Source organism: Phascolarctos cinereus, unplaced genomic scaffold (genome assembly GCF_003287225.1).
Source record: "Phascolarctos cinereus isolate Bilbo 61053 unplaced genomic scaffold, phaCin_HiC Scaffold_726;HRSCAF=1367, whole genome shotgun sequence".
In the NCBI taxonomy this organism is placed as follows: Eukaryota; Metazoa; Chordata; class Mammalia; order Diprotodontia; family Phascolarctidae; genus Phascolarctos; species Phascolarctos cinereus.
In genome coordinates, this window is record NW_027556098.1 from 285,143,077 (window position 1) to 285,170,953 (window position 27,877).

General features: G+C 41.1%; 1 protein-coding gene across 2 annotated transcripts; it reads left to right on the top strand.

The window, feature by feature from the left end:
- On the top strand, positions 1–27,877 carry LOC110218112 (nuclear pore glycoprotein p62-like). Of its 2 annotated transcripts, XM_078147156.1 has the most exons (4): positions 1–436; positions 2,596–2,736; positions 25,550–25,803; positions 26,044–27,877. In XM_078147156.1, the coding sequence occupies exon 4, from the start codon at positions 27,013–27,015 to the stop codon at positions 27,634–27,636; it is 624 nt and encodes a 207-aa protein (XP_078003282.1). In that variant the 5' UTR covers positions 1–436; positions 2,596–2,736; positions 25,550–25,803; positions 26,044–27,012; the 3' UTR covers positions 27,637–27,877. The 2 variants fall into 2 exon arrangements, with proteins under 2 accessions (XP_078003282.1, XP_020856312.1); XM_021000653.2 differs by lacking the exon at positions 2,596–2,736.

Below are 27,877 nucleotides of genomic sequence, written 5' to 3' on the forward strand. Positions count from 1 at the left end.
TGGAAACAGAGTCTTTCTGCTGGCAGGCCTAGGGAAGGAATCTTGTTGGCGTTCTGCTCCAGGAAGTAGGCCCCGCTGCTGGGTTGCTATGGAAACAAGGCCTCTCTGCTTGAGGGCGCAGGGGCTGTGGTCTCGCTGCTGGCAGACCCCAGGGGCAGGGTCTCACTGTTGACTATCCTCTGGGTCAGCTGCGGGGTCAGGCCTGGCCCGGAGGCCTGTGCTGAGGGTGGGACTGCTGGGACAGGGCCTTGCGGTACTGCAGAGATCGCTGGCTTGCCTAGGGGCTGCTGGTTTGCAGGAGGACGGGGCCTTGCTGGTGGGTTGCCCGAGGCTGAGAGTCCTGTTGCAGGCCCCCTGCTCTGAGGCTGCTGCTGCTGCTGCTCTTGGACCTCTCTCCCCTCCCACCCCAGTGAGACAGACCTTTCCTGCTGTGCTGGTAAGCTGCCTTCCTGCTCCTCCGTCAGTTCTGCAGTGGTTTTCAGGGGAATTTGGAAAGGCTCCAAGGAGTGCCTTCCTTACTCCACCATCTTGGCACCAGAAGTGTAATATTTATCATTTTTTACTTTTGTCAGTGTTGTCAGTCTGGCTACGTCATCAGATTTTAAAGTTGTTTTAATTTTAATTTATCTTATTATTATTATTGATCTGGCACATTCTTTCAGATACATGTAGATTCCTTGAATTTCTTCTTTGGAAAACTGTCTATTCATATTATCTAACCCCTCATCCATTAGTGAATGAATATTGTTCTTATAGGGAAGCTAGATGGTGCACTAGATAGAGTGCCAGTCCTGGACTCAGGAAGACCTGAGTTCAAATCTAACCTCAAGACACTTACTAGCTGTGTGACTCCGGGCAAGTCACTTAACCGTGTTCGCTCAGTTCCTCATCTGTAAAATGAAGTAGAGAAGGAAATTGCAAACCACTCCAGTATCTTTACCATGAAAACCCCACATAGGGTCAGGAAGAGTCTGACCCAGCAGAACAACAATAACAACAAATTGATCTGTGTCAATTCCCTATTATATCTTGTATGTCAGACTTTTGTAAGATATATTTTTGTAAAGATTTCCCCAATTATCTGTTTTCCTTCTAGCCGCATTTATTTTGTTTCTGCAAAAGATTGTCAATTTTAAGTAATCAAAACCATCCTCTTTATTTTCTGTGGTCACCTCTTGTTTAATTAAGAGTTCTTCTCCATCTGTAATTATTTGGATACTTCCTTTCTCCTTTATTATTTTTTTTAATGTGTGAACTTTATATTTATTGTAGAGTGCGTTTTCATTTGGATTTGATTGTAATATATGGTGAAAGATGTTAGTCTAAGCCTAATTTTTGATAACATACTACCTCAGTTTTTGTTGACTTATTATTATTGTAGTCCTTATTCCAGTAATTGGTGTCTTTGAGTTTATTATTGCTTCTGGGTTTTACTTACCTGGTCTAATCCACTGATCAATTTTCTGGAAGCTATTCCTTTGGAAGGTACATTCAACAGGACTTCTTTCTTGCACTAAATATTTCTCTAATGTCCCACAGATTTGGGGCATCTTTTTCCTAACAACAAGTTTACCTGAAAGAGAAATTAGGGGTTTCTCAGAGAAGGAATTCACACCTACATAAATAGATTTGAAAGAAAAAACAAGATTCCATTCAGTTCAAACAAAATAGTGTCCATGATCAACATTTACATTTTTTAAAAACAGTTCTTTTATTTTCATGTGAACCCTGCCCAAGTTGCTCCTTGGTGATAAGATTGGTTAGTGGGGAAGAATCCCAGATTGACAGGAGATCCCTTTGGCGTATTATTGTCACATTTCTTTATCAAATCCAATATAACCAACAAATAGCTATGACGTGCCTACCATGTAAAAGCCACATGCTAGGTGCCTACCATGTAAAAATCATAGGCTATTTTCAGTTAATTTCAATTACTGTCTTCTACGTGAAGCTGTTCTTGATTTACACAATAGTTAGCACTTTCCTTCTACTCCCAATAAAATTACTTTGTATTGACTTAGAATTTGTGCATGTGTGTTGTATCTCCCAGTCAAATGTAAGCTCCCTGAGGACAGGGACTATTTTGGTTTTATTTTTTTCTTCCCAGTGCCTACCAGAGTCCTTGGTACATAGTAAGTGCTTAATAAATGCCTGGAGACTTGTATAGATTATTCAATTAATTGAGTTGAATTTAATTAAATTGCCTAATCTACTTCCAGGGAGTGGCCTAGAAACTGGTTAGAAAAAAAAGGGCCTACTTTCTCCTAAATAGCTGGGGCCAGTGAATTTTACAGTAACTTGGTTTGGCTTTTCCTTAAACAGGTCCCAAATTAGCATTGTGTGGTGCAATGGAGAGAGTGTAGGTAGGACCCAGAGTCAGGAAGACTTGAGTTCAAATCCTGTTATCAGACACTAAGTAGCTTTATGGCTTTGGGCAAGCCCCTCATCTCTCTATGCTTCAATGTCCTTTTCTGTAAAATGGAGGTGAGAGCACCTACCTCACAGAATTGTTGTGAGGATCAAATGAGGTAACATATGTAGAATGCTTCATAAACTTTAAGGCACTATATAACTGATTGTTGTCATTATTATTAGTGGGAATTCGATTGGAGGAGGTAAGAATCAAGTGAGTCAAAGTGATGAAAGATACCAAAATGATCCTTCAGTGCCAAGGACCAGCGTCAACCTAAGGAATATGTGATGCAGAAGATACTACATTTCTTGCGTTCTCAATTGGTAAGAGAGAAAGAGTGGAGGGAGAGAGAGAATTTGGAACCGAAAGTAAAAATAATCACATGTGAATTCTCCATTGTAAATAAAAGGGGAAGAGGAGAGAAGAGGAAAGGAATAAATATTAATTAGCCCCTGCTATGTGTCAGGCCCTGTGCTATGTTCTTGTTGTTGTTCAGTCATTCATTGTGTCTGACTCTTTGTGACTCCCGTAGACTACAGCATGGCAGTCCTTTCTGTCCTCCACTATCACTTGAAGTCAGTCCAAGCTCATGTTCATTGCTTCCATGACAGTATCTACCCATCTCACCCTCTGCTGTCCCCTTCTCCTTTTGCCTTCAATCTTTCCCAACATATGGATCTTTTCCAATGAGTCCTGTCTTCTCATTATGTGGCCAAGGTATCATGCTAAGTGCTGTTTACATTATTAACTCATATGATACTCACAACAGTGCTGGGTGGTGGGTGTTATTATTATCATCTCCATTTTGCAGATGAGGAAACAGAGGAAATCAGAAGTTAAGTGACTTGCTCAGGGTCACCCAGATAGTTAGTGTATGAGGCTAGATTTGAACTCACATGTTCCTGACTCCAAGGCCGAGCATTCTATCCAGTGTACCACTTAGCTGCTCCCTAGGTGCCCCAAAAGAATAGCATACCAACTCTGAGTTGTAACTGAAAAGTATTGAAATAATAATAATAATGATGTTAGTTGTAACTGAAAATAATCGAAATAATAATAATAAGTTAATTGTAACTGAAAATAATTGAAATAATAATAAGTTAGTTGTAATCAAAAATAATTGAAATAATAAGTTGTAACCAAAAATAATTGAAATAATAATAATAATAATTAATATTTCAATATGAGTGTGGACTGTCCAGAGCCCTTTCAAATGGTTTACTTCTTTGTAAAGCTTCTATCCTAGAAGATGAGTTTTTTTCAAAGCTTCTGCTTTTCTCCTAAAAGGAAATAGGAGAGTAGGTAGCAGACTGACTGATTACAAATGGAAGTTGTCAATGTTGGGCACAGGGTAGGTGATGCACCAAGCTGAGAAGGAGACCAGGTTCTAATTTTCATTTTGCTAGTAATGGACTGTGACCTTAGACAAGCTTCTCTTCATGTCTTTTTCCTCATCTATACAATGGGAGTGGCAAGTGTCCTTTCCAGAATCCAGGTCCCGTAAGTCTACAGAGCAGTTAAGTAATTGTTTAGATGGAGTCTTGGATCGGAATGAGTGAGTTTTCCATGACTCCCTGACTCATAAAAATGACAGAAAGAAAGAAGAAAATATGCCAACTTAGGAAGGGTGAAAATCAAAAAGAGTCAATTAAAGCAGTGGATAAATCAGACTGGCAGTGCCCATTTTAAAGTCTGAAGCATCCAAACATTTGGAAACTTAAGACCTTATTTGTTTGATGCCTTAGGAACACAAAAATCATCTTGTCTTAGTATTACACCATATAGTTCCAAGAGGCTTGTGAGGACTTAACGAAAAATAAAAGTTAGAGGTAGAGACAGAGAATCCTCTTCAGGTTTTTGTCAATAGCGTTGTCACCCTGTAACTGGGTTACTTTCCGAAGGCAGAAGTTATTCAAAGGCTTGAAGAACAGACATGACTGTTTTGCAAGCAAGAGACTTCTGCCTGTTTAATGAAACCAGCCAAGGTAGGACAGATTGAAAATGGGATTTCAAAAGTATCTCTCTCTTTTGGTGCCTGAATGTGGCAGAATCCAAGCCAAATATGCAGGACTCCTGTAGCATGCAGAAGATGAAGTAGGCATCTGTGAACCACTTTTTTTTTTCACTACATCTGTGGTTATGGGACAGAACCCTGCAGGGCAAATGATTGGGGTTTTCTGAGGCAATGAGGTATGGTGGGAGAAGGACTGACCTCAGTGTCAGTAAACTTAGGTTGGAATCCCAGCTTGGACACTCACTACCTTTGTGACCTTGGGCGAGTCACAGCCTTCCTGGGCCTTGGATTCCATATCTATTAAATGAGAGGATTGTACAAGGTGGTCTCTGAGGCCCCTTTCAAATCCTGACCTATGATCCTATGAATTTTGCTTCTCTAAGACTCAGTTTCCCCATCCTTAGAATCAAGATAGAAATCCTTACACTGTTTATTCCACAGGATTGTTGTGAGGAGAGCTTTCTGTTAACGTTAAAGTGCTATGAAAATGTGAATTAAGGGCAGCTAACTGGTACGGTGGATAAAGTACTGGACCTGGAGTCAAGAAGACTCATCTTCCTGAGTTCAAATATGGCCTCAGACACTTACTAGCTGGGTGACCTTAGATGAGTCACTTACCCCTATTTGTCTCAGTTTCCTCATCTGTAAGATAAACTGGAGAAGGAAATGGCAAAACACTCCAGTATCTTTGCCAAGAAAACCCCAAATTGGTTCATTAAGAATCAGACACAACTAAAATCTATCCAAAATAAAAATCTGTCCAAAATAACTGAACTTAAGAGTCAGGAAAACCTGAGTTCAAATTCCACCTCAGATCCTTACTAGCTGTGTGACCCTGGGCAAGTCATTTAAATTCTCTGGTTCTCAGTTTCCTCACCTATAAAATGAAAGTATTGGGCTCAGTGACCTCTCAGATACCTTTTATTATCCCTAAATCTATACATGATCCTATGGACACATGTTACTAAGAAGCTAAACAAAAAGCTCGCTTTTTTACCATGTGGTTAGTGGGGGCATATTCATGCCCCAAAGTTCATATGGCAGACTATACCAGGTAAGAGTTTGGCTTTGCATCCTCCTGAGGACTGGGATCTCCTTGGCCAGAGCCCTATTACACCTGTTACAGTGGGGCGGAGCCAGAGTGTGAAGGGCTTTATATGCCAAGCTGTTGAATGTGTATTTTACCCAAGAGACAAGAGGTACCCAGGTTCTTGAGGAGGAGAGTGACACAATTAAGCCTGTGCTTTAGGAAGAATATCTTGGTGGCTTCGTGGAGAATGGATTGGAGAGGACAGAAACTAACCAGGGGGTCCAATTAGAAGGCTGTTAATCAGTTAATCAGTCAATATTTTTTAAGCACCTGCAATGTTCCAGGCATTGTGCAAAGTGCTGAGGATACAAAAGGAGGCAAATGACAGTCCCTGCCCTCAAGGAGCTCACAATCTGATGGGAGAGATACCATGCAAACAATATACAAACAAGCTATAGATGCCGCAAATAGCAAATAATTAACAGAGGGAAGGAAGGCACTAGAATTAAGAGAAGCTGGGACGACTTCCTGTAAAAGTTGGGATTTTAGCTGAGCCTTAAAGGAAGCCAGGGAATTCAGTAGGCAGAGATAAGGAGGGGTTTGAAAATGCCAAATAGAGATTTGAGATCTCTGTTTAATGCCAAACAGAGGTAATCTGGGTGAGAGGTGGTGAGCACCTGAACAAGGGTAGTGTTTGGAGGAAATGGGGAAAGTGAGAGAAAAATTGTAAAGCATCCCTAAGATTTAACAAGTGAATGCATATGGCAAGTGAGGGAAAGAGAAAAAGCCCTATGTGACGATGAAATTGCAAACCTGGTTGATTAAAAGGAAGGTGGTACCTTCATTCAAAATAGTGCAGTTTCTATATGGGATGGATTTGGGGGGGGGGAGAGAATGAGCATGTTGTTTATGATACCTAAAGGATATCTAGCTGGAGATGTATGGAGACCTCTAAGCAAGGAGCTGATGATATGGGTCTCCAACTATAGAGAGAGGTTAGCGCTGAAAATCTAGAGATATGAGTGGTAAAATCATAGGCTTATTGAGTTTGAGCTCTCACATCATCTTGGTTATTAGCCCTTCATTTTATACACAAAAAAGTTATGACCCCAGAGGCCATATAAGTAGTAGGTGTTCAAGCTGGGTCTTTAGGCCAAGGATTCCAATTCCAAATCTAGCACTCCTTCCACTGTATGGCATTGTCATCTGTAGAGAGATGACAAATGAACGTATGGAGGTCACCGAGAAAGAGAATGTAGAGAAAAAATAAAAGGGGGCCAAGGACAGAGTCTTGAAGGGCACTCATGGTTAAGGGATAGGACATGGATGAAGATCCAGCAAAGGATACTGAAAAGGAGTACAGGGAGGGTGGAGAAAGAGTAAGCATTTATATAGGGCCTGCTTTTTGCCAAGCATTGTACTAAGCACTTTACAACTATTATCTCACTTAATCCTCATTACAACCCTGGGAAGCGGGTACTATAGTTATCCCCATTTTGGACATAAGGAAAATGAGGCATATAGAGGTGATTTGCCCAGGGTCTCATAGCTAGTAAGTTTTTGAGCCTGGATTTGAACTGAAGCTCACCTGCGCAGGCCTAATGCTTTCCACTGAGCCACCGACAGGTAAGAAGATAACCCGGAAGGAAAAGTGTCACAGAAACCTAGAGAGAGGAGAACCTCAAGAACAAGAGAGTGACCAAAGCCATCAACTTTTTTCATTCCTGCTCTAGAACACTAAATGTTGCTGGAAGACTGAAGAGGAACATAAAATCAGCAATCAGGCAGTACGTCAACAAATATTTATTAAGCACCTACTAGATGACAACAACTGTACTGAGTACTGGACTTGGAAACAGACTGGATATGGGGAAAGGAGGGTGAGAGAAAATGAGGAGTAAAGAATGATACTTAGGCTGGAACCTGGCTGACTGGGAGGATGGGAGAGCCTTTGACAGCGAGAGGAAGTCAAAAAGACTGAAGAATTTGGGGGAGGAGAAAGAAGAGAGGGGGAGAGAATAAGTTCAGTTTTTATCCAGGAGACAAGAGGGGGCCAGATTTTTGAGGAGGAGAATGACATGATTAAACCTGTACTTTAGGAAGAATAATCTGTTTTGGACGCGTTGAGTTTGCGAGGCCTCTGTAGCATCCAATTCAAGGTGTCCAAAAGGCAGTTGAAGATGTAAGATGGGAGTTCAAAAGATATGTTAGGGCTGGGTAAACAGATCTAAGAATTATCTGTATAGACATGGTGGGGGGGTGAGGGTTGAGGAGATCACCAAGTGAAATAAGATAGGAGAAGAAAAGAACACCCAGGACAGAGCCTTTAGGACACTTATGGGCAGTATGCATGACCTGGATGAAGATTCACCAAAGGAGAATGAGGAATGGTATGGGAGGTAAAGGAGAACTACGAGAGAACAATGTCATGAGCCCCAAGAAAGGAGAGAATGTCCAGTGGAAGACAGTCAGCTGTGTCCAAGGCTGCAGAGAGATCAGAAGGATGAGGACTGGGGAGGGGAAAGGGAAGCTAGTGGTAAAAAGTGGGTAGAAAGGAGGAAGGGTGAGAGATTGTGGATGGAACAGCATGGCTTGGAGGGTGCCCTAGAAATACATCCCCAAATGGACCAGGAACCTGGCTAGATAAGGTGAAAGCTCACCAGTCAGAGCCCAGGGCCCCAAGAATAGGAGTCTGAGTTCCAGTGGGAGAAGGCCAGAGTGCAGGTAGTGTGGCTTAGACATGGCCCAGAAGTGAAGGTGGGAGTTGACCTCACTCTTCTTGATAAAACCATAATGATAGCAGGCATTCATATAGAGCTTTAAAGATTGCAAACCATTTTTACATATATTACTTCATTTGATCCACACAGCACCTGTATGAGGTAGGTACTATTATTAGCCCCATTTTATGGAGGAGGAAGCTAAGGTCTGTGGTACAATGTAAGGGCAGGGACTGTTTTCAGTTATCTTGTTTTCCTAGCACTTTGCACAGTGCCTGGCATATAGTAGGTGCTTAATAAATGTTTCTTGACTAAGATTGAGAGAGGTTAAATTACTTGCCTAGCCTAGCATTACCCAGTGATGTCAGGCAGGATTTGATCTCAGGTCCCTCTGACTCCGGGTCCTACTTTTGCTGTATCCAGCATGCTGCCAATCTCTTTCTAGTGTTAGCACTATTAGGGGCTTTAGACATCATCTAGTTCCAGTCCAGTCCAATCAACAAATACTTATTAAGCATCTATCATGTGCCAGGCATGGTGCCATAAGCAATGGGGGGGAGGGGGAAGACAATTAAAAAGAATTATTTTCCTTAAGGAGCTCACATTCAACTAGGAAATGCAGTGGCTAAGAGTGCTGGGTCTAGAGTCAGGAAGACTCATCTTCCTAAGTTCAAATCCAGCCTCAGACACTTACCAGCTGTATGACCTTGGTTAAGTCACTTCGCCATTTGCCTCAGTTTTCTCATCTGTAAAATGAGCTGGAGAAGGAAATGGCAAACCATTCATGTCTTTGCCAAGAAAACCCCAAATGGGGTCACAAAGAGACACCACTGAACAACAACAAAGACAAATAAAAATATACTTGATAATTTGAGAAGGGAGATAACTAACAAGAGGGGGTAAGGAAAGATTTTTAGAAGTGACACATGAGTGCCAGGAGTGGGGAACCTGCAGCCTTGAGGCCACATGTGGCCCTGTAGGCCCTCACGTGCAGCCCTTTGACTGAATCCAAACTTTACTTCATGACCCTTGCACAAAAGAGTTTACAATACAAAACCCTTTCGTGAGAAGCCACCTAATACCATGCCAAAAAATAGCTACTAATATTTTTATACTGTTTCAAAATGTGCAGTGTCATACATATATTATCTCATTTGAGCCTTTCAACAGCCCTAGGATATAGCTATTATAGATATTATTATCCCCATTTTAAAGATGAGAAAACTGTGGCTTATGGAGGTTAAGTGACCTGTCGGCAGCTAGCAAGTGACAGAACCAGCATTTGAAACAAAGTCTCCCGGTGTATAAGTCTAACAGTCTATCTGAATTACGGAAGAAAAGCTTAGGACACCAGACATTAATCTTACCACCATATGCCATGTGCCAAGGGCCCCTTGACTATTAGGAGCTAGCAGTTAGATGTGTGGTTGCTAAGGGGCATGATGCCTATGATTGAAAGAATTCGTTACTAATTAGGAACTACCCATCCATCCCCAGCTGGGTTGTGCTAAAATTCTTCACATGTCCCAGCCTGAACCCCCTAAAGGCAGGTCACCAAGTAGAACCAGCCTTATGGCCTTGAGGGTTGAAGCTTGATCCAGAGAGACATGTGCACATTTCCGGGATTTGTGCCTAGCTCTTAAACACCTCCCTGAAATTGGATCTGGACCCTCTTGCAGATTCCAGAGTCCTAGAAAGGAAGCTATAAATATCCAGGGAATTGTAGATGAATCTAGTTTGGGCCTCTCAGTTCAGTGTGTCACTTCCAGGCTTAATAACTACACCCTCCTACTGTTTTCTGATTGTTCATCTGCTCTTCTCATAGGGTTGAAAGACTAGGGGAAAAACACCCAACATTTCTGACCAGTTTTCCTTCATATGGAACCCCTTGGGAGCTCTTCATCAAGGTTACAAGGCATGTGAATCTGACCCTTTCCTATAACATTTGCAAACGGCTCTGCACAAACAAGAAGACATTGTTTCTCTCCCTTCTTCAAATTGCCCACGGGTTTTTTGGTGATGAATAGAACTTTTTTCCTGAACCCGGCCAGACTTAACCATGTCCACTTCTTCCTCCTTTCCTTCTCCTGCCTCCCCACTCCTACTCTCATCAAAATATTCATTTGAAGACTTGTCAAATGAATGGGCCAGGTACTGATTTATGGTGTGTGAAAGATGGACCATAGGATCATAGGGTGATAAATTTAGAGTTGTGTGGAACCTTAGAAGTCATCAAGTCCCACCCACTGTTTTTACAGATGAGGAAACTGAGATTCAGAGTTATTACATTGATTTGCTCAAGATCACTCAGCTGGTAAGTACCCAAAGCAGGATTAGGCTAGACTAGTGAAATGGATGTTCTCAAAATGCCAGATTTAGGGCTGGAGAGGACCTTGGATGTCAGTCATCCAATTAAAGCCCCTCATTTTACAAATGAGGAAATTGAATACTAGAGAAATGAAATTATTTGTCCAAAGTCACACATGTATAGTAAGTTTTAGAGCTGGGAATTGAACTCAGGTCCTCATACCCCCAATTCATCATCCTTTCTGCTGTACCATGCTACCTGGTTGGTGCTCGTCCTTTCTCTATTATTTATCTACAATGAACTACAGAGGATAAAAATCAAGAAAAATCATACAAATTTTAGCACAAGATCATTGAGTTAATCAGTGAATCTGTCCATCAACAAGCATTTATTTAGCACCATCTGGGTGCCAGGCACTGGAGATACAAAGGCAGAAGTGAATCCCCATCCTTAAGGAGTTTAAATTCTATTGGGGGAGATAGCATGTACATATATATGTATGTACACACACACACACACACACACACACACGGCTGGGGGAATGAGGGAAGGTCTCATGCAGAAGGCGGACCTTGAGATGAGTCTTGAAGGAGACTAGGAATAAGAGGAGGAGAGGAATGCATTCCAGGGATGGGGCACAGCTAGGGACAAGGCAGGGAGAAGGAAATGGAGTTCTGTACATAAGGAACAGTAAGAAAGCCAATCTGACTGGACTGTAGAGTGCATGGAGAGGAGTAATGTGCAGAAAGGTAAGATGGATCCAGGTTGTAAAAGGCTTCAAATGTCAAACAGATAGCTGGGGCCTCATGCTACAGATGGAGAGTGACCCCAGAGAAAATAAGATGGAAAGTTAGTTCATGGAAAAAGCAGAGCTAGAACCCAGGCCTTTTGATTTCTAATCAAGGAATCTCTCCAGTGTTGTGTTCTGCCCACGGGGCTCTTGAGCTTCATCTAGGTTAAATGTTTAAAAATCAACTTATATTTAAAATGTACTAGGGAAACTTGATGTTTAAAGGCCTGAGTGGTAAAGGAATGTTTTATAGAGAACTCTCTCTTCTTTATTATGTTTTCCTGTGCCGTACTGAATCCTCCTTCCTCTTCCCCATCTTCTAACCAGAATATCAGCCCCTTGAAGGCAAAGACTTTTTTATACTTCTTTGTATCGGGAGTTCAACAGCTGGTAGGCTTTTAGGAGATGTTAGCTATGCCTACTACTGTCTTCCTCATTCCCACCCCAAGCACCTTGGAGCAATAAATGTCCCCACAGTTGCTTGATGAGGCTTTAGGGACAGTTTAATCACCCGCCTCAGAAAATGGATTAGTGTAGTGAACTGGATTTACAAGGGGGCATTTTTTTCATACTTGCTAATTAAGTTCAATAGTAGCCTGTATGTGGACAAGTTGTCATGTTGCCTAGGAATGTACAGACTTGTTGTGTGACCTTAGTAAAGATACTGTGAATTTCAGTTGCCTGGGAAATAGGGTTAAATTCAAATTATATATATATACAGTGAAAATTGCTGTATTGTGAGGGTCTCAAGGGTTGTGAAGGGTTAGAATAAATAGGATGAGGATCAGTGATTTCTCTTTCCCATCGATGAATAGAGGAGGAAAAAAGCCTTAATTTTTAGGATGAGAAATATGAAGTAAGCATGGGTAATACTAAGTTTCAGAGAGGCTAATATAGGTGAAAGAAGAGGAGGTGGTATGGCATAACAGAGAAAAATCCTCCAGCATTGGAGTAAGGCTACTAGATAAAGGCTCTTATTACCTCCAGGCAGCTCTCTAAAATGTATGCTGGACAAGCACAAGGTGAACAGGACCAGACTGTATAAATGGTTTGTAAACTATAGATAGATAGATATAGGTGGGTGGATGGATGGATGGATAGATAGATAGATAGACAGACAGATAGATAAGTCTGGACTGGTTTTCCTTCCACTTTCTCTTTCTCTCAACATAGAGTATATATTTATATGCTGCTTCTCTCTTTCTCTCTCTCTCTCGATATATATACATACATTTAACATATATATATATTATATATACACACACACACACACATATATATATATATATATATATATATATATATGCACGCATATGTCTGTATATAGACACATATTTCCACTAGATTTAGAGTTGGAAGACCTGATGGTCTTAAATCTCAGCTCCCAACACTGCCACTTATTACTTTATTACTTATTATATGACCTTTGGTTAAAAATGCTTAACCCATCTGGGCATCATTTTCTTTATCTGTAAAATAACAGGCTTATACTAAATGGCCTCTAAGTTCCCTTCTAGCATTAATTCTTGAGACTTTAAGCCTCTCCATATTTCATTGTCTTTAAGAACAAGATAAGAGTAATCGTCTTGATCTATCCTGCTGGAAAGTGCTATCCTTCCAGAGGACAGGGGGAGGGATTCAGTGACCTCAGAGATCCCTTCCTCTCCATCTCTAGGATTCCATTACCACCTCAGCATGAACACTGTGGGGCCTGGAGCAACAGGGCTTGTTTTAATCTAGTAATGCTTTTCAAGCCCCATGAATCATCAAATATGCTATGTTGGGAAGACTTTTTGTCAAGTTTTATTAGTCCACCAAGGGCAATTTATTTTCGTTCCCTCTCATTCCTTCTCCACAGGGAGGAGGAGGACTTTCAAGGGCATTATCCCAAGCGCTGGCCCTGAGCCACCCTCAGAGCAGCTGTTTCCATTAGCCCAGGGCACAGGATGGAGGGCTTTACTCAGAGGGAGCCTTGTCCAGTCAGTGCAGCTTCAGCCCAGCCAGTGGGTCCTGCTGTTTGCACAAATGGTCCTAAGAGCAACACACTGAGACGACAGGAATGGGGATGGGCAGAGGATGCTCATTATGACATGTTCATTTTCTGCTTTAATGGCTGCTGGTTCAAACAGAAAATAAGCCAGCTGTGCTGAGGTAATATAGAATGTGCCCTGTGGAAATTTTGAAATCTTACCTGATGGTCAAGTCAGTCAGGACCAGACCTAAACTCAGGCAGAGTGGGCAGGTGCCTACCTAGCATGATTTCAGAGTCTCCCAAGCATCTGTCTTCTTCTACTCACATATATCTCTATCCCCCAGCTTCCTTCAAAGCTAGATTCAAGTGCCACCCCCTACAAGGGCCATACTCTTATCCTTACTCTCATTCCAAATTACTTTGTGTTGATTTTGCATATATTTTGCATTTACTTAGCTGTATTCTTTCCTTCCCCCCCAGGAAAGTCTAAGCTCCTTGAGTGAAATTTTGCTTCTGCATCCCCAGTACCAGGCAGATAGGTGGTGTTTGATGAATGCTTGTACGATTGAATTGAATAATGGACCTTCCAGGAGCCTGGAGTCCTCACCATTAGTCATATCTTTGGGTTAAATCACGAAGACCCTTGTTAAAATGCAAACGTGTTCCCTGGGATAGTGGGGCCCTATGGAAAGCCATTATTGCCTGAGAAAGGCTACTCACACAGGATCACACAAGTATGGAATGCTGGAACTGGGCCTTGCAATCAAGTCTTCTGGCTCCCAATGTACTTTGTACTGCACCATGCTGCCTCTCTCAAAAGGGAAGTGTGGGGGAAGGGGTGAGAGAGAAGCATTGCCAATTTCACAAATTTGCCCAGGGCTGCTTACAGCCTCAAGTAGTGATGCCAGGCTATTTTAAGTAAGTCGCCAGGATTTTTTTCTTACCCCCAAAGTATATTTTTAGGCTATCTTTTATTAAAAAGTTGATTTTCAAATTAAAACTGAGATCTGTCAAGGGAGTCCAAATATTTTAAAATAAGCAATGCTTTGGGGAATTCTTAAAATCTTAAGAGCTGGAAGGCTCCTGCGACTATCTAGACTAGGAAATACCTGAAACAAGAGTGCCTAATAATTTGACGTTTTTAGCAAATGGACCTCTAGCCTCTCATTTGGACTGTTTGATAACCCTTTAAATACCTGAAGATAGTTATCATGTCCTCCTGGAACATCCTATTCTCCATCATTAAGTAGCCCTAGTTTCTTCATTGATCCTCTTATGGCATCGTTTCCAGTACCTTCTATGTCTTGGTCATCCTCTTCTGGACATACTCTAGCTAGTCAATATTCTTTCTAAAATATGATGCTCAGAACTGAATATGTTTCTCTATCTGTGGTCTAGGTAGAGTAGAGCCCAATGGAACTACCATTGCCCTTTGCCTGGACACTGTCTTTCTATTGATGCAACTTAAGGTTTCAGTGGTATTTTTTGGCTTCCACTTTACAGTGCTTTCTCATATTGAACTGACAGTCCAAAAATACCCATGCTTTCCCCTCATCATCTACTTATGAAATTTATTTTTTGAACCCAAGTATTCAACTTTATTTGCATTTATTCCCATTGGACTTCATCTAATTAGATTTTAAGCTGATGAATCATTTTAGAATTTTATTCTTTCACCCAACTGTACCTTCTTTACCTGAACCATCTGCCAATATGGCAAGCATTATTTTACTGACTGTATCCAAGTCACTGATTTTAAAAATAGGACCAAGATCAGAGTATTGGGGATCATTTAGTAGAAACTTCCCTTAAGGTCTGCATCAAACTATTAGTCACCACTCTTTAGATCTGGTCAATTAACCTGCTCCAGATCTGCCTACCTATATTATCATTTGCCACATATCTTTCTACTTTATCCATAAAGATAATATGAGACTTTAAAAAATACCTTGTATAAATACAGAAACATAATATCCTCATCATACGGTCAGTTCAACTGTATATCACTACATGTATTACTAAAAATCACCAGGCTATGCAAAATTTTGCAATAAAAATCATTAGGGAAAATGGGGTTAGGGACACAACACTCAAAAACTTTGAGGAAACCAATAAAAATGATAGCATAATTTTATACATGTTAAATTGTTAAGTACATAAATACTACAATAAATTATGGTGATGTTACCTCCTTGATGGTCTGCAGCTCCAGTAATGTGCAGTGTAGCCATAGCCATGGTGGAAGGTTGGAGGAGGTGGAAGGCAAGTGCAGACTCGTCCTCCTTTGCCAAAAACTCCCACTGCACCAGAAGATATACAGTAAATATGGCACTTTACATTGAAATAAAAACCTGAAGCTTATTTACAGAAGTGGACATTGGAAGAGATATGCTTGGAGGTTATTGTGAAGTGATGCAGTTTTCTGTATTATCACTGTTTCTTACAGAAGAAATCTCACATAAAAAACACAATTCAGGTTATGCTCAAATTTTCCTTTGATATATCAATGATTTTGAACAAATTTGAATTTTCAGAACAAGTGTTGTAGCAAAACTGACTGAGCTACCTCTGCCCAGTCTAGTAATCCTTTCAAAAATAAAATCAAGTTCTTCTGACTTGTTTCTAAATCCATACCATCTCATAATTGTCACTGTTACCCTTTCTAAGGGCTCACAAACTATCCCTTTCATAAATCTGTCCTGACGTTCACAAGTTCTTTGAGTACTCTGGAGTTTAGTTGTCCTAGGCTTGGTGATGTTAATTCATTGAGGCCAGTGAGGTGATTTCCTCTCTGATCTGGAGTTTCAATTCCTTGTTGTCCATTTTTGTTCTAAAACCTCCAGTCTGAAGACCTTTTTCCTGAACAGAGAGAAATAAAATGTGAGTTGAGGGATTCTACCTTTTCTCTCTCATCTGTTATTCTATTTGCCCTCAGATCAGGGCCAGTCTTTTTCTCTGTTCTTCCTTTTGCTTTCCAAATGCTTTAAAACAGTCCTTTGTAGTCTATACCATCCTCCTCAAGTGTTACCCTTTTCAGAGCTTTTATGCTCTTGACCTAATCCTAATGATACTTTTTTGGTATTCATCCTTTGCTTTTATGTTTGGGGCATGTCTTTAAAAAATTTTGGATTGGTAGATCTAGCCTCTATTATCTACACCAGTCATTTTTGACAATCCCCTCTCCTCACCGGAATGTATGTATATCAGAATTTATTTCTTAAGTTCATCCACTCTCTTTTGAGGTATCTTTGCCTATAGAATCTTTGACCACGGTAGTATATCAAAAATTTCTCTGAACTACTTACAATCTTATCTCTTAATCTTTGGAGGTCTGGGTCAAACTATGTTCAGTGTTCCCCAGCTTATCAGTCAATCCATTTTTTAAAAAGCATTTATTAAGCCCCTACTACGTTCCAGGCACTCTGCTAGCTTCTGGAAATATACATATGAAGAATGAAGCAATTCCTACTTCAGGGAACTCACATACTAATTGGAGAGACAAGAAGTACAAATATAAGAATGTTCAGAATAAATTTAATAAAGTAAAAACAGAAATCCAAAGCTGTTGAATACAAAGTTGTTGAGAAGATGGGTATTAGCAGTTGGGGAGGGGGTAGATCAGAAAAGGTTTCATGTGAAAGGTGATGGTAGAGCTGTCTCTTTAAGGAAAAGAGAGATTCTTTGAGGCAGAGGTAAGGAGGGAGTACATTCAAGGTTCTGGGAGATGGCCAGTGCAAAGTCACATAGACAAGAAATAGAATGATGTACATGAAGAATAGAGAAAAAGCCAATTTGGTTTGATCTAAGAGGATACAGTGAGACTGGAAAGGTAAGTTGGAGGTATGACTGTGAAAGACTTGAAAAACTGAATGGAGGAGGTCTTATTTTATTCTCAAGGCAATTGGGAGCCACTGGGATTGATTGAGTAGAAAAGTGACTTGGTCATATCTGCTTAAGAAAAATTAGGTTGGTAGCAGTGTGTAGAAGGTACTGGAGTACAGAAAGACCTGAAGCAGAGATCCAATTATGAGGCTGTTGCAATATCTAGGAGAAAAGTTATGAGGGCCTGAACTAAGGTAGTCATAGTGTGAGTAGGGAAAAAGGATTGGATGCCAGAGATGCGTAAGTAGAAATGACAAGATTTAGCAGTGGTCATTCCTTCCAAGCCTTCAATCATTTCTACTTCAATAACTGGACCCTCCTTATTAGTCTGAATCACTTCTAGTCTGACTTCCCTTTGGCTTCTTCCTTTCTCCAGTTTCTGAAGTATGAAATCAACATTAAGGTAATTTAAGACTTCTTGTGAAGTTCCCATGATATAATGCATGTAAGACTTTTTGCAAACTTTAAAGCACTATGTGTTAATTATTATTATTATCATTGTCATTATTACTCCTCATTCTATTATACTAGCAGTGAAAACAGAAGAGTCAGAGGTAATGACAATGATTTATCTTTAATTAGTGCTTTTGATACCTTAGACTAGAGATGTCAAACCTACAGCCACAGTTGCAAACTGCCCATGACACTCCCAAGTGTGGCCAGAGACAGATAAAAATATAGTTCCTATCTGATTATAATTATTGATGTATTAACAATGACAACAAAAAAAGAATGTGCAGTTTTCTAAGTCAGTGTGTGGTCCACAGGGATTCATATGTGCAGTTCAGTGGCCCCCATTTCTATTTGAGTTTGACACCACTTCCATAGAAAAATCACGAACAAGCAAATAATGCTCCAGAAGAGTTAGAAAGAGGTATTCTACTCAAGTCTGGGGCTAGAACCAGACTAAATTAAAGAACTAATCGTGGATAACAGTTAGAAGAGCAGAACTTAAGTGTGCATTGTGTTTATCTTTTGAGAGTGTTGTTGTTCAGCCTTCATTCTCAAAGAGAACCAATGATATCTAGAGGGTGATGTAGACTTGGGCTCTAGATTATAGAGTCATGAGTAGAATTTATGCCTTAGTTACCTTTGAATCTAACCCAGCTGAACTATTGTTACATAAGCCAAGCTTGTAGCACAAGACACCTGGGAGTTCTCCATGACTGCAATGAGTTACCAAGAGGGTGAAGAGTTAGGTTTCGTGACACAGTTTGGGGGGAATAGCACAGGTTGAAGCTTCTCTGGATGTAATCAATCAGCCAATGTTTATTAAACACCTACTGTTTGCAAGGCCCTGGGGATACAAAGAATAAAATAAGCCGTTTTTTTCAAGGAGTTTACATCCTAAAAGGAACTAGTGGAATATTTAGGAACAAGAGCAATAAACTTGTTCAAAGTATAATGATAAGGTTGGTACTGAGTTAACAAAATAGGGCCCAAGGGCCCAGAAGCAGAAGGAACTCATGAATAGTTCATGTAAACAGCAATTTAAGGTTGAGGTCAAATAGCACATGCCATCAAAGGAAGATCAAAAGTAAGGTTCCAGCAGAGTGTCAGATGGCCAGGGAGAAATTCACATCCCTCCAGCTTGTCTTCTGACTTTTAAACCAGGAAGACTGAATATGCTTCTGCCAGTGATAGAAGTTACCTTCATCTCCTCCTTCTGATGGAAGAATGAGAAGGCACTATATTGGACCTCCCCAGGAGGTGCTCAGAGAAGATGCCACTAGGGAGATCCCACAATCCCTTCACATCCAGGGAAGAAGAATCTCAAGCAGGCCCGAGGATGCCAGGGAGTCAGATTGCTGCTGTGTGGACAAGGAGCCAAGACTGGGGAGTGGGGACAGGGAGTTTTCAGATGTTCAAAGATAAAGCCTCAGTGACATGGATGGACAGTGTCAGCTGAAGCAGACAAATCAGAATGTGGTCTAAATACCTTCCCTAAATGGTTTTGGAAAAATAGCAAATTCCGATTCATCAGAAATTGAATTTGGGGAAGCAGAGTGATGGAAAGATCTCACCAAACTTGAATGAGTTGATCTCTTATAAAGTAACTTGCCTGAAATAAATCTATGTTGCTTCGGCTGCCTAAAGCCCTGGAACTGATCAGTTCATGCTGGTTTGAAGTTGTTTATATTGTAGTTGAGAACTTTGTTGTGCTTTAAAGAAATTTTTTTTTAAATCCAGCTCTGCAGCATCTGCTCTGACTCCTGCTTTATCAGAAAAGTGCACACTAAAAACTTCCCCATCTCTCCATCCATGCCACTGAGATGATTTAATACTTCATAACAGAAGTAATTTTGTAATAATCACACAAAGGCAGTAATTAAAAAATATTGCTTGTTTCAGGGCTTATAAATTGGTTGCTGGTAATTGACAACAGAATGTGTTTTTCTAACTCGGTGAAATGATATCTTCTTGCAAGCTGGCACAGTAATTATTATATTTGTACAGTATCAGAGGACTTCCAGCCAGTGTTTGACAGGGAGTTGATTAAATCACCCAGGTGTAATTGAAGGTTTTGATTGTACTGATCTAAGATGATCAGAGTTAGCAATCTAGCAATCCCCAGTCCCTTTTCCATCACCTAGCTTTTAAAACTGGAGGACTATCAGTCTTCACATACGCCCCAGGTCTTAGGATTCTGCCATGGAAGAGTGAAGAAGGCACCCTGGAGATCTTTTCAGCTCAGTAAAAATGAGAAAAGAAAACAGATCCCTTGGTTTTGACCTAGAAGGCATCATTTGAAATAAGACTAGAAATGTTTCTGAAGGCTTCATTTATTTCCTTAGACTGTAAGTTCCTATAGTACAGGGACCCTGTTTTCTGTCTGTCCCTGTTGTTGTTTGTCTTTCATTCTCTAAGAGACATGTATAATCTGGAAGCTTCTTCGTTCACACCAGAGGATGCAGAGTGAAAAATGAGAGTCACCTGCCAGTTTATTTTTTTGTGACTAAATCAGTTTTAAAATCTTTTGCTTTTGCAAAAGCAGTGATTTAGCCTGCTGACTTCTAAAAGGCAGTGAGCTGAGTGAGGAGGGGCTTTGTGGACTGTAGTTAACAGAACCCTCTGAATTCCAATTCATTCATATTGTATTTACAGTATAGATAACTCCCAGATCTCTTTATCCTGCCTTATACTGTCTCCTCTCTTCCAGTACTGTGTCACCAGCTATGTGTCAAACACTTCCAAATGGATGTCCCATAGGCTTCTCAAACTCAACATGCCCCAAACAGAACTCATTTCTCCCCAAAACCTTGCCTCTTCCCAATTACCCTATTTCTGTGATTGGAAACCTTGGTGTCATCCTTGATTCCACACTCTCATTCACCCATATAGGCAATCAGTTGCCAAACCTTGCCGTTTCTACCCTGACATCTCTCATATACGCATCCTCTCTACTCATACAGCCACCACCTTAGTGCAGATCCCAGTCACTTCTTGCCTAGACTGTTGCAGTAGCCTCCTCATTGATGTCCTTGTAACTCTCTCTATTCCATTCTATCTTGTACATAGCTGCCAAAGTGATTATCCTAATGCTCAGTTCTGACCATGTCAGCCCCCCCCCCATTCAATCAACTCCAGTAGTTTCCTATTACTTCTAGGATTAAGTATAAACTGTTTGGCATTTATAGCCCTTCACAACCTGATTCCAACCTATCTTTCTAGGCTTATTATCATTTTACTCCCCTCCATGAACGCTCTAATATAGCCAAACTGGCCTTCTATCTATTCCTCATACATGACACTCCATCTTTTCTCTTCAAGGTTTTGCACTGGATGTCCCTCGTGCCTAGAATACACTCCCTTTTCAGCTCACCGTTTTGCAATCACCAGCTTCCTTCAGGGATTAGCTAGGTACCACTTTCTACACAAAGTCTTTCCTATTACCTGTCAGTTGCTAATGCCTTCCTCACAAGATTATCTTATATATATTTTGTACATGCCTATCTGTGGACATGTTGTCTCCCTTGGCTAGAATGTAAGCTTCTTGAGGGCAGGGACTCTCACTTTTGTCTTTGTAGCCTCAGAACATAGAAAAGTACCCAGAATATAGTAGATACTAAGTAAATACTTGATTTATTGGAATCAGTAACCATACTATAAAGCTGAATAACCATGAGTTTTCAGTGATTCATGGACATGGTAGGACATGGGCTGGTTTTTGAAGAATAAGTTACATTTATATAGATGAGAGAATCAGGGTGTGAAAAGGCCCAAAGTCAAGAATATGCAAAGCACAGTTGGAATACAGTGACTAAACTAACCTGGCAAGAGTTAGTTTAAAATTTTTAAAGAGAGCAGTAGTAGGAGATAAAGTTGGAAAGGTAAATTGTAGCCAGATGATGGAAGGTCCTGAATCCAGCTAAAGAGTCTATACTCTTAGTAGACAGTAAGAAACCACTATTTTTTTTAAATAGAGAAAATTATACTGGCTGTGGTGTGAAGAATAAATCAGATCACAAGATTGTGTAGAGCGGGTATTCTTAAAACTTTTTGTGTCAAAGACACTTTTGGGAACAGCTAGGTGGCATAGTAGATAGAGCTCTGGCCTTGGAGTCAGGAGGACCTGAGTTCAAATCCAACCTCAGACACATGACACTTACTAGCTGTGTGACTCTGTCAAGACACTTAACCCCGACTGCCTCACTAAAAAGCAAACAAAAAAAAAGACACCTTTGGCAGTCTGGTGACAAAGCCTATGGACCACTGCTCAGAATAATGCTTTTAAATATATAAAACAACATCCATAGGCTTAAAAAGAAAATTAGTTATGCAGAAATATAGTCATCAAAACATAAACCAAACAAACAAATTTCATGTACCCCAGGTTAAAAACCAATCGTGTAGAGGGAAGAATATTCATTTGGAAGCTACTGCTGAAGTTGAGAGTTGAGGTGATGAGTGCCTGGACTAGCTTGGTGCCAGTGGGAATGGAAGGGACGATAGGAAGCTGATATTTTAGGAGAAGCAGAGATCTCTCTTTTAATTGTTTCCTTCTACTATATTATGGCAGCTCCTTGTACCCAGAAGGTATCTTGAAGGAAGAAGCTACAGGACTTAGCAGCTGAATAAATGTGGGTGCAAAGGAAGAAAAACCTGTGAATCCAATTAGGTGTCATGAATTCAATTCACTTCAATTCATCAAATATCCATTAAGTGCTTACAGGTTATTGTGCTGGAGGTACAGAGACAAAACAAAATAATTCCACTCCTCAAGAAGGTTATGTTTTGGGGGCAGCTAGGTGGCACAGTGGATAGAGCACCGGCCCTGGAGTCAAGAATACCTGAATTCAAATCCAGCCTCAGACACATAACACTTACTAGCTGTGTGACCCAGGTCAAGTCACTTAACCCCAATTGCCTCACCAAAAACAAACAAATAAGCCAAAAAAAAAAAAGAAGAAGAAGAAGAAGAAGGAAAATTATGTTTGGGTGAGATAATGTATACACAAGAAAGTATATTCAAAATACTGCAGAGCAATTTCAAGAGGAAGAGAATCCTAATAATAGGGGGCATCAAGAAAGGCCTCACGCAGGAAGTGGTATAGAGCTGAGCTTTGAAGGAAACAAAGTCCTCTACAAAGCAGGCATAAGGAGACAGTGAATTCTACAAATGGGGGACCACATACAAAACCGTAGAAATGGAGATGGAATACCAGTTTGACTGGAAGTGTACAGTGTGTAAAGTAGTATAATAGGAAATAATTGGAAATATAAGTGAGGGACAGTTAGTCGATGGCTTTAAATGTCTGGCTGAAGATTTTGTATTTTGTCCTAAAGACAACCAGGGCAGGGGCCACTGAAGATTTTTTAGTAGGAGTATGGCATTGGGAGACAGTATGTTATAGTTGATAAAGCATTGCCAGTGGAATCAGAGGATCTCAGTTTAAATCTCGTCTTTAATATTTACTTCCTGTGTGACCTTGGACTGTATGACCCTGGAGTTGCTTAGCCTCCCCAGGCCTCAGTTTCATCATTTGTGAAATGAGAGGATTGGACTAGATTACTTCTAAGATCCCTTTCAGCTCTAAATCTGTGACCTTGTAGTGCATTAAAATTGTGTCTGTTATGGTCCCCACCACCACTCCACCAGTAATATGGGAAATGAGTATGTAAAAGCTAGTATAAAATAACAATAAATAGGAAATAGTAATTAAGAGTGTAAGGAGAAAACAGAGAAGGCAAGTGGTCAAAACTGCCTCCTAAATTAATTAAGGCCATATCCAGAAACTATATGTGCTAAATAAAGAGAAACTGGCTAGGCCCCCATAAAAAAGACCCTCAGCCTGCAAGCCATAGATTAGGCTATAGCCATGCCCAGTAAAACCAAAAAAAGATATATTCATGAGGCAACTTTGAGGTGATGTGGCTAAATCTTAGTTACCCCCCTCCTAGAACCCTATAAAACTAGAACCCCCAAAACCCTGCCCCTTGAGCACTCCTCTAAGTGCTATGGATCCACCCTGCCAGAGTGCTCCCAAGTCTTCTCTGAAGTTATGTGGCCCTCTGACTCCCCCATCTATTTCCCTCACTATCTGCCTCCCTCTCCCAGCCCATTCCCTACTCTGTCCCCGAGCAATCTGCCTCAGTACTCTCTGTGCCTTATTAAAGCGTGATTGATGCATTGTTCCGCATTTGCTGCCAGCATGATCTTTCCCAGCGAGTATCCAAAGAACTAGGTTTGTTTACCCTGACCTGCCCAGGAAGCCCCTTGTGGTCCCCTTCCTTAAAGCATAAGCCGGGCTAGGATTTAATTTGTCAGAAGCCGTACTTACCATGGGGAAGTGTGGTACTACAAACCCACTGGTAGAGAGCAAAAGCTGACAGATGAACTCTGTGCCCCTCCCTGCAGAGTCCTCACCTCACTTTCAGGCTTAATAGAACATATGGTCAGATGTGTGTTTTGGGAATAAGAATTTGGCAGCTATCTGGACGATGGATTGGAGAGAAAAGAGTTTGGAGTTAGGGAGACCAATTAATTTTTTGTAAATAGTCCAGATAAGAGTCCTGAATTAGGGTGAAAGTTAATTTTAATGGAGGGAAGAGGACATGTGTGAGAGATGTTGTGTACAGGTAGAGCCAACAGGACATGGCTATCTCCCGAGAGGCAGTGTGATCCAGGGAGGGGAAAGGCTATGGATGGTTCTGGAGTCAAAAGCCTCCAAAAGTCCCATCCTGCCTTCATCACTTAAGACCTGTGTGACTTTGTACAAGTCACCTAACCACTCTGGGCTCCAATTTATTCCTCTATAAAAATGAGGGGCTTGGATGAGATGACCTCAGAGGTTCCCTCCATCTCTAAATCAATGATCCTATGATTTGATGTGGAAATTGAGGATGTGGAAAGAGTCAAGAATGATTTCAACGTTGTAAACCTGGGATGCCATCACTAGAATGACATTCTCCAGCAAGGTTCAGTTCCTGCGGGTGATCCACATTTAGGTATTGGTGTAAACCAAACCAACATGTTCGTGTGAAAATGCAACAGACATAAATGGTTGCTTTAAACAATAAAAAATGTTTTTATTAGCTTAAATATCTTTTATGTAAAACAAGAACACCAGAACTTATCATTGAAGTTAGTTTTGTTGTTAATGTTGTGGAGTCTGACTCTTCATGACCCCTTTGGAGTTTTCTTGGCAGAGGTACTCGAGTGGTTTCCCTTTTCTTTCTCCAGTTCATTTTACAGATGAGGAAATTGAGGCAAACAGGGTGAAGTGACTTGGCCAGGGTCACACAGCTAATAAGCGTCTGAGGGCACATTTGAATTGAGAAAGATGAGTCCTCCTAACTCTAGTTCTTGTTCTGGTTCTATTCACTGTACCACCCAGCTGCCCTACTGAATAATGCCTATGCTATAAAGCCAGAAAGCCAAGGACAAAGTCATTGGTAGAAGTGTCAGCGTCAGAACAGGACAAGATTTCAGGATGGTAGAGAGTTTGTTGATGAAATGGCTGATAAACTAGGTTCAGGCCCTAGAGTGAGGTGAGTGAAGTCGGGAGAAAATCGAAGTTTAAGGGAGACAGCCAGGCACGTTGAGGGTAAGTGCTTACTAAGTGTCTGCTGAGTGCTTGGCAAACAATAACAGAACAAAATCCTCATCTTCACTCAGCTGTGTTGTACTGGTCCTTCTCACCTTCCTGACGTCCCAGCCCCCTTCAAGAGCAAAGGACCAACAACAACGTCGAATGCTGTTGTTCAGCCATTTCAGGCGTGTCCGACTCCAGGGTCACACAGCTAGTAATGTCTGAGACCAGATTTGAACTCCAAGCCCAGCTCTCTACCCGCTGTACCACCTAGCTGCCTGGTTATTATTATATCACTAAGAGAGCTTATTCTTAATCATTCAGAGACTGTCCATCTTATTAAGGATTGTTACTGTTGCTAATATTTTTTTTTCCTTTTTCTTTCAGCTTTGTCCTTGCTGTTGGGCAGCTTGGTAACAGTGGATAGAGTGCCAGGCTTGGAGTCTGGAAGACTCATCTTCCTGTGCGACCCTGGGCAAGTCACTTAATGCTGTTTGCCTCAGTTTCCTCATCTGTATAATGAGTTGGAGAAGGAAATGGGAGACCACTCCAGCATCTTTGCCAAGAAAACCCCAAATAAGGTCGTGAAGATTTAGACACAGCTGAACAACCAGTCACCAGAAGGGAATCCAGATAAAAGAGTAAGTTAATCCCCAAGCAGTCAGTTCCACTCTTCATCAATTTCAATAAAAGACTTCTGGGAGAAAGGGGAAGGGATGACTATCTGCTAAAATTAGATTTTGGGATTATCTCTGGAATTCCTTTATCTTAGGCCCCATCCAGCTCTATCTTCATCTTCCAACCTTCCCTCCTCCATTGCCCTCCCTATTTGCATGCCTAATTGCAAACTGGTAATAAATTCTTTCATTTGATACCTTCAGATACTTGGTTACCAAGCCACTTCTTCTGAGTCTGTCTTCGAGGAATGAGAGGGAGCCTTGTAAGAAGAGCCGCCTGTCAGCGCGCCTACGCTTTTAGCTCCAAGGGGAAACTGAGAATGGACAGAGACAGAGTGGAAAATACTTCAGGCTATTAGAATCTTGGCTTTAAACTTCAACTAACCCTTGGAGAAAGGTTTAGGAAAATTGGGTGTCAATTCTCTTATTTTTTCCTCCAAGGCATCACCTTGAGTCTGGTAGGCACTCAACAAATGTTTGTTAAATTGAATGTAGCAGATCCATGCCTAGAATGCCGTGAAATCTATGTTAATTAGCTAGATTTTTCTCCCGTTCTGTATAAGTCAGGGGTGCTGTCTTACAAAGTTCTTTGGAGCCAGAATATGACTCACTGTAAATGGATCAAGAAGAGTTTTGAAATTCAGTAGGGACAGATAGACTGCATCTTCTCAAGACCTGGGTACTTAAAGGAAAAAAATGACCTACATATGGACTCTGTTCTCCATGCAAAATAAGTGGTGAGTGCCAGCCGTGGAACAGATGTTTGGACTCTTGCCACATGAATTCGAATGTGGCTCTGGCCAATCTTTTCTCTCTTCTTTGGTCTCTGTGCTTCCGTACTGAGTGGCAGCTCCTTTGCAGAAGAGGTGAACCTTGGGCAATTTTTGAATGAAGAAAGGTTTCTCTACTTGAGGATGTCCATGGACTAAGTTTCAGGAAAGGCTGGAATCTCAGTGAGAGCTAAACAGTATAGTATTTCCCGGTATAGTGCTAGGAAATCCTGAAAGTATTTAACATACTAAAGCTTCCAGGCTCAACAAGTGTAGCCAGTTCCATTACCACCACTACAGCTTCAGCTTCCACCTTGGGCTTTGCCTTGAATCTAAAGCCACTGACAATACCTGGCATTGCCATCATCCTTCCACCCTTGGCTACCACAGTTCCAAGCTGACAATGGATCAAGAGACTCCTCTGTCCCATACCCCTGTGACAACTTATGCTCAGCTGGAAAGTTTGATCAATAAGTGGAGTCTTGAACTGGAGGACCAGGAGAAACATTTCCTTCAGCAGGCCACCCAGGTGAATGCTTGGGACCGGACATTAATTGAGAATGGTGAGAAGATCACTTCCTTACACCGAGAAGCAGAGAAAGTGAAGCTGGATCAGAAAAGGTTGGACCAAGAACTGGACTTTATCCTGTCACAGCAGAAAGAACTGGAGGACCTACTGGCCCCTCTGGAGGAGGCCATGAAGGAGCAAAGTGGGACTATCTATCTGCAGCATGCAGATGAGGAGCGAGAGAAAACTTATAAACTAGCAGAGAATATAGATGCTCAACTGAAGAGCATGGCCCAAGATCTCAAGGACATCACCGAGCACCTGAATATGTCTGGAGGGCCTTCGGACACCAATGATCCACTCCAACAGATCTGCAAAATTTTGAATGCACATATGGATTCGCTTCAGTGGATTGATCAAAATTCAGTCTTGTTGCAGCAGAAGGTGGAAGAGGTATCAAAGGTTTTCGAGAGTCGTCGCAAGGAGCAGGAACGTAGCTACCGAATTGCGTTTGATTAAATGTCCTGAGATCTCTTGGAGAGTATTGCTGTCTTGTTCATTACCTATCCATTACATAAAAGGTCCTAGAGTATAAACTTGAGTAAGACATATAGTTATCTACTGTAGTTATTTTTTGTTACGGTAAAGTTTGTTGGAATTCTTCTCCATTCTAAATCTTTATGGTGGTAAGAAAAAAAAACCATGCTGGAATTTGCATAAGTTTTATTAAAATTTTGTGAATCTCTTTATGCCCATTAAA

Coding starts and splice junctions, on each gene's coding strand:
- LOC110218112 (XM_078147156.1), top strand. CDS start 27,013: ATGGATCAAGAGACTCCTCTGTCCCATACCCCTGTGACAACTTATGCT.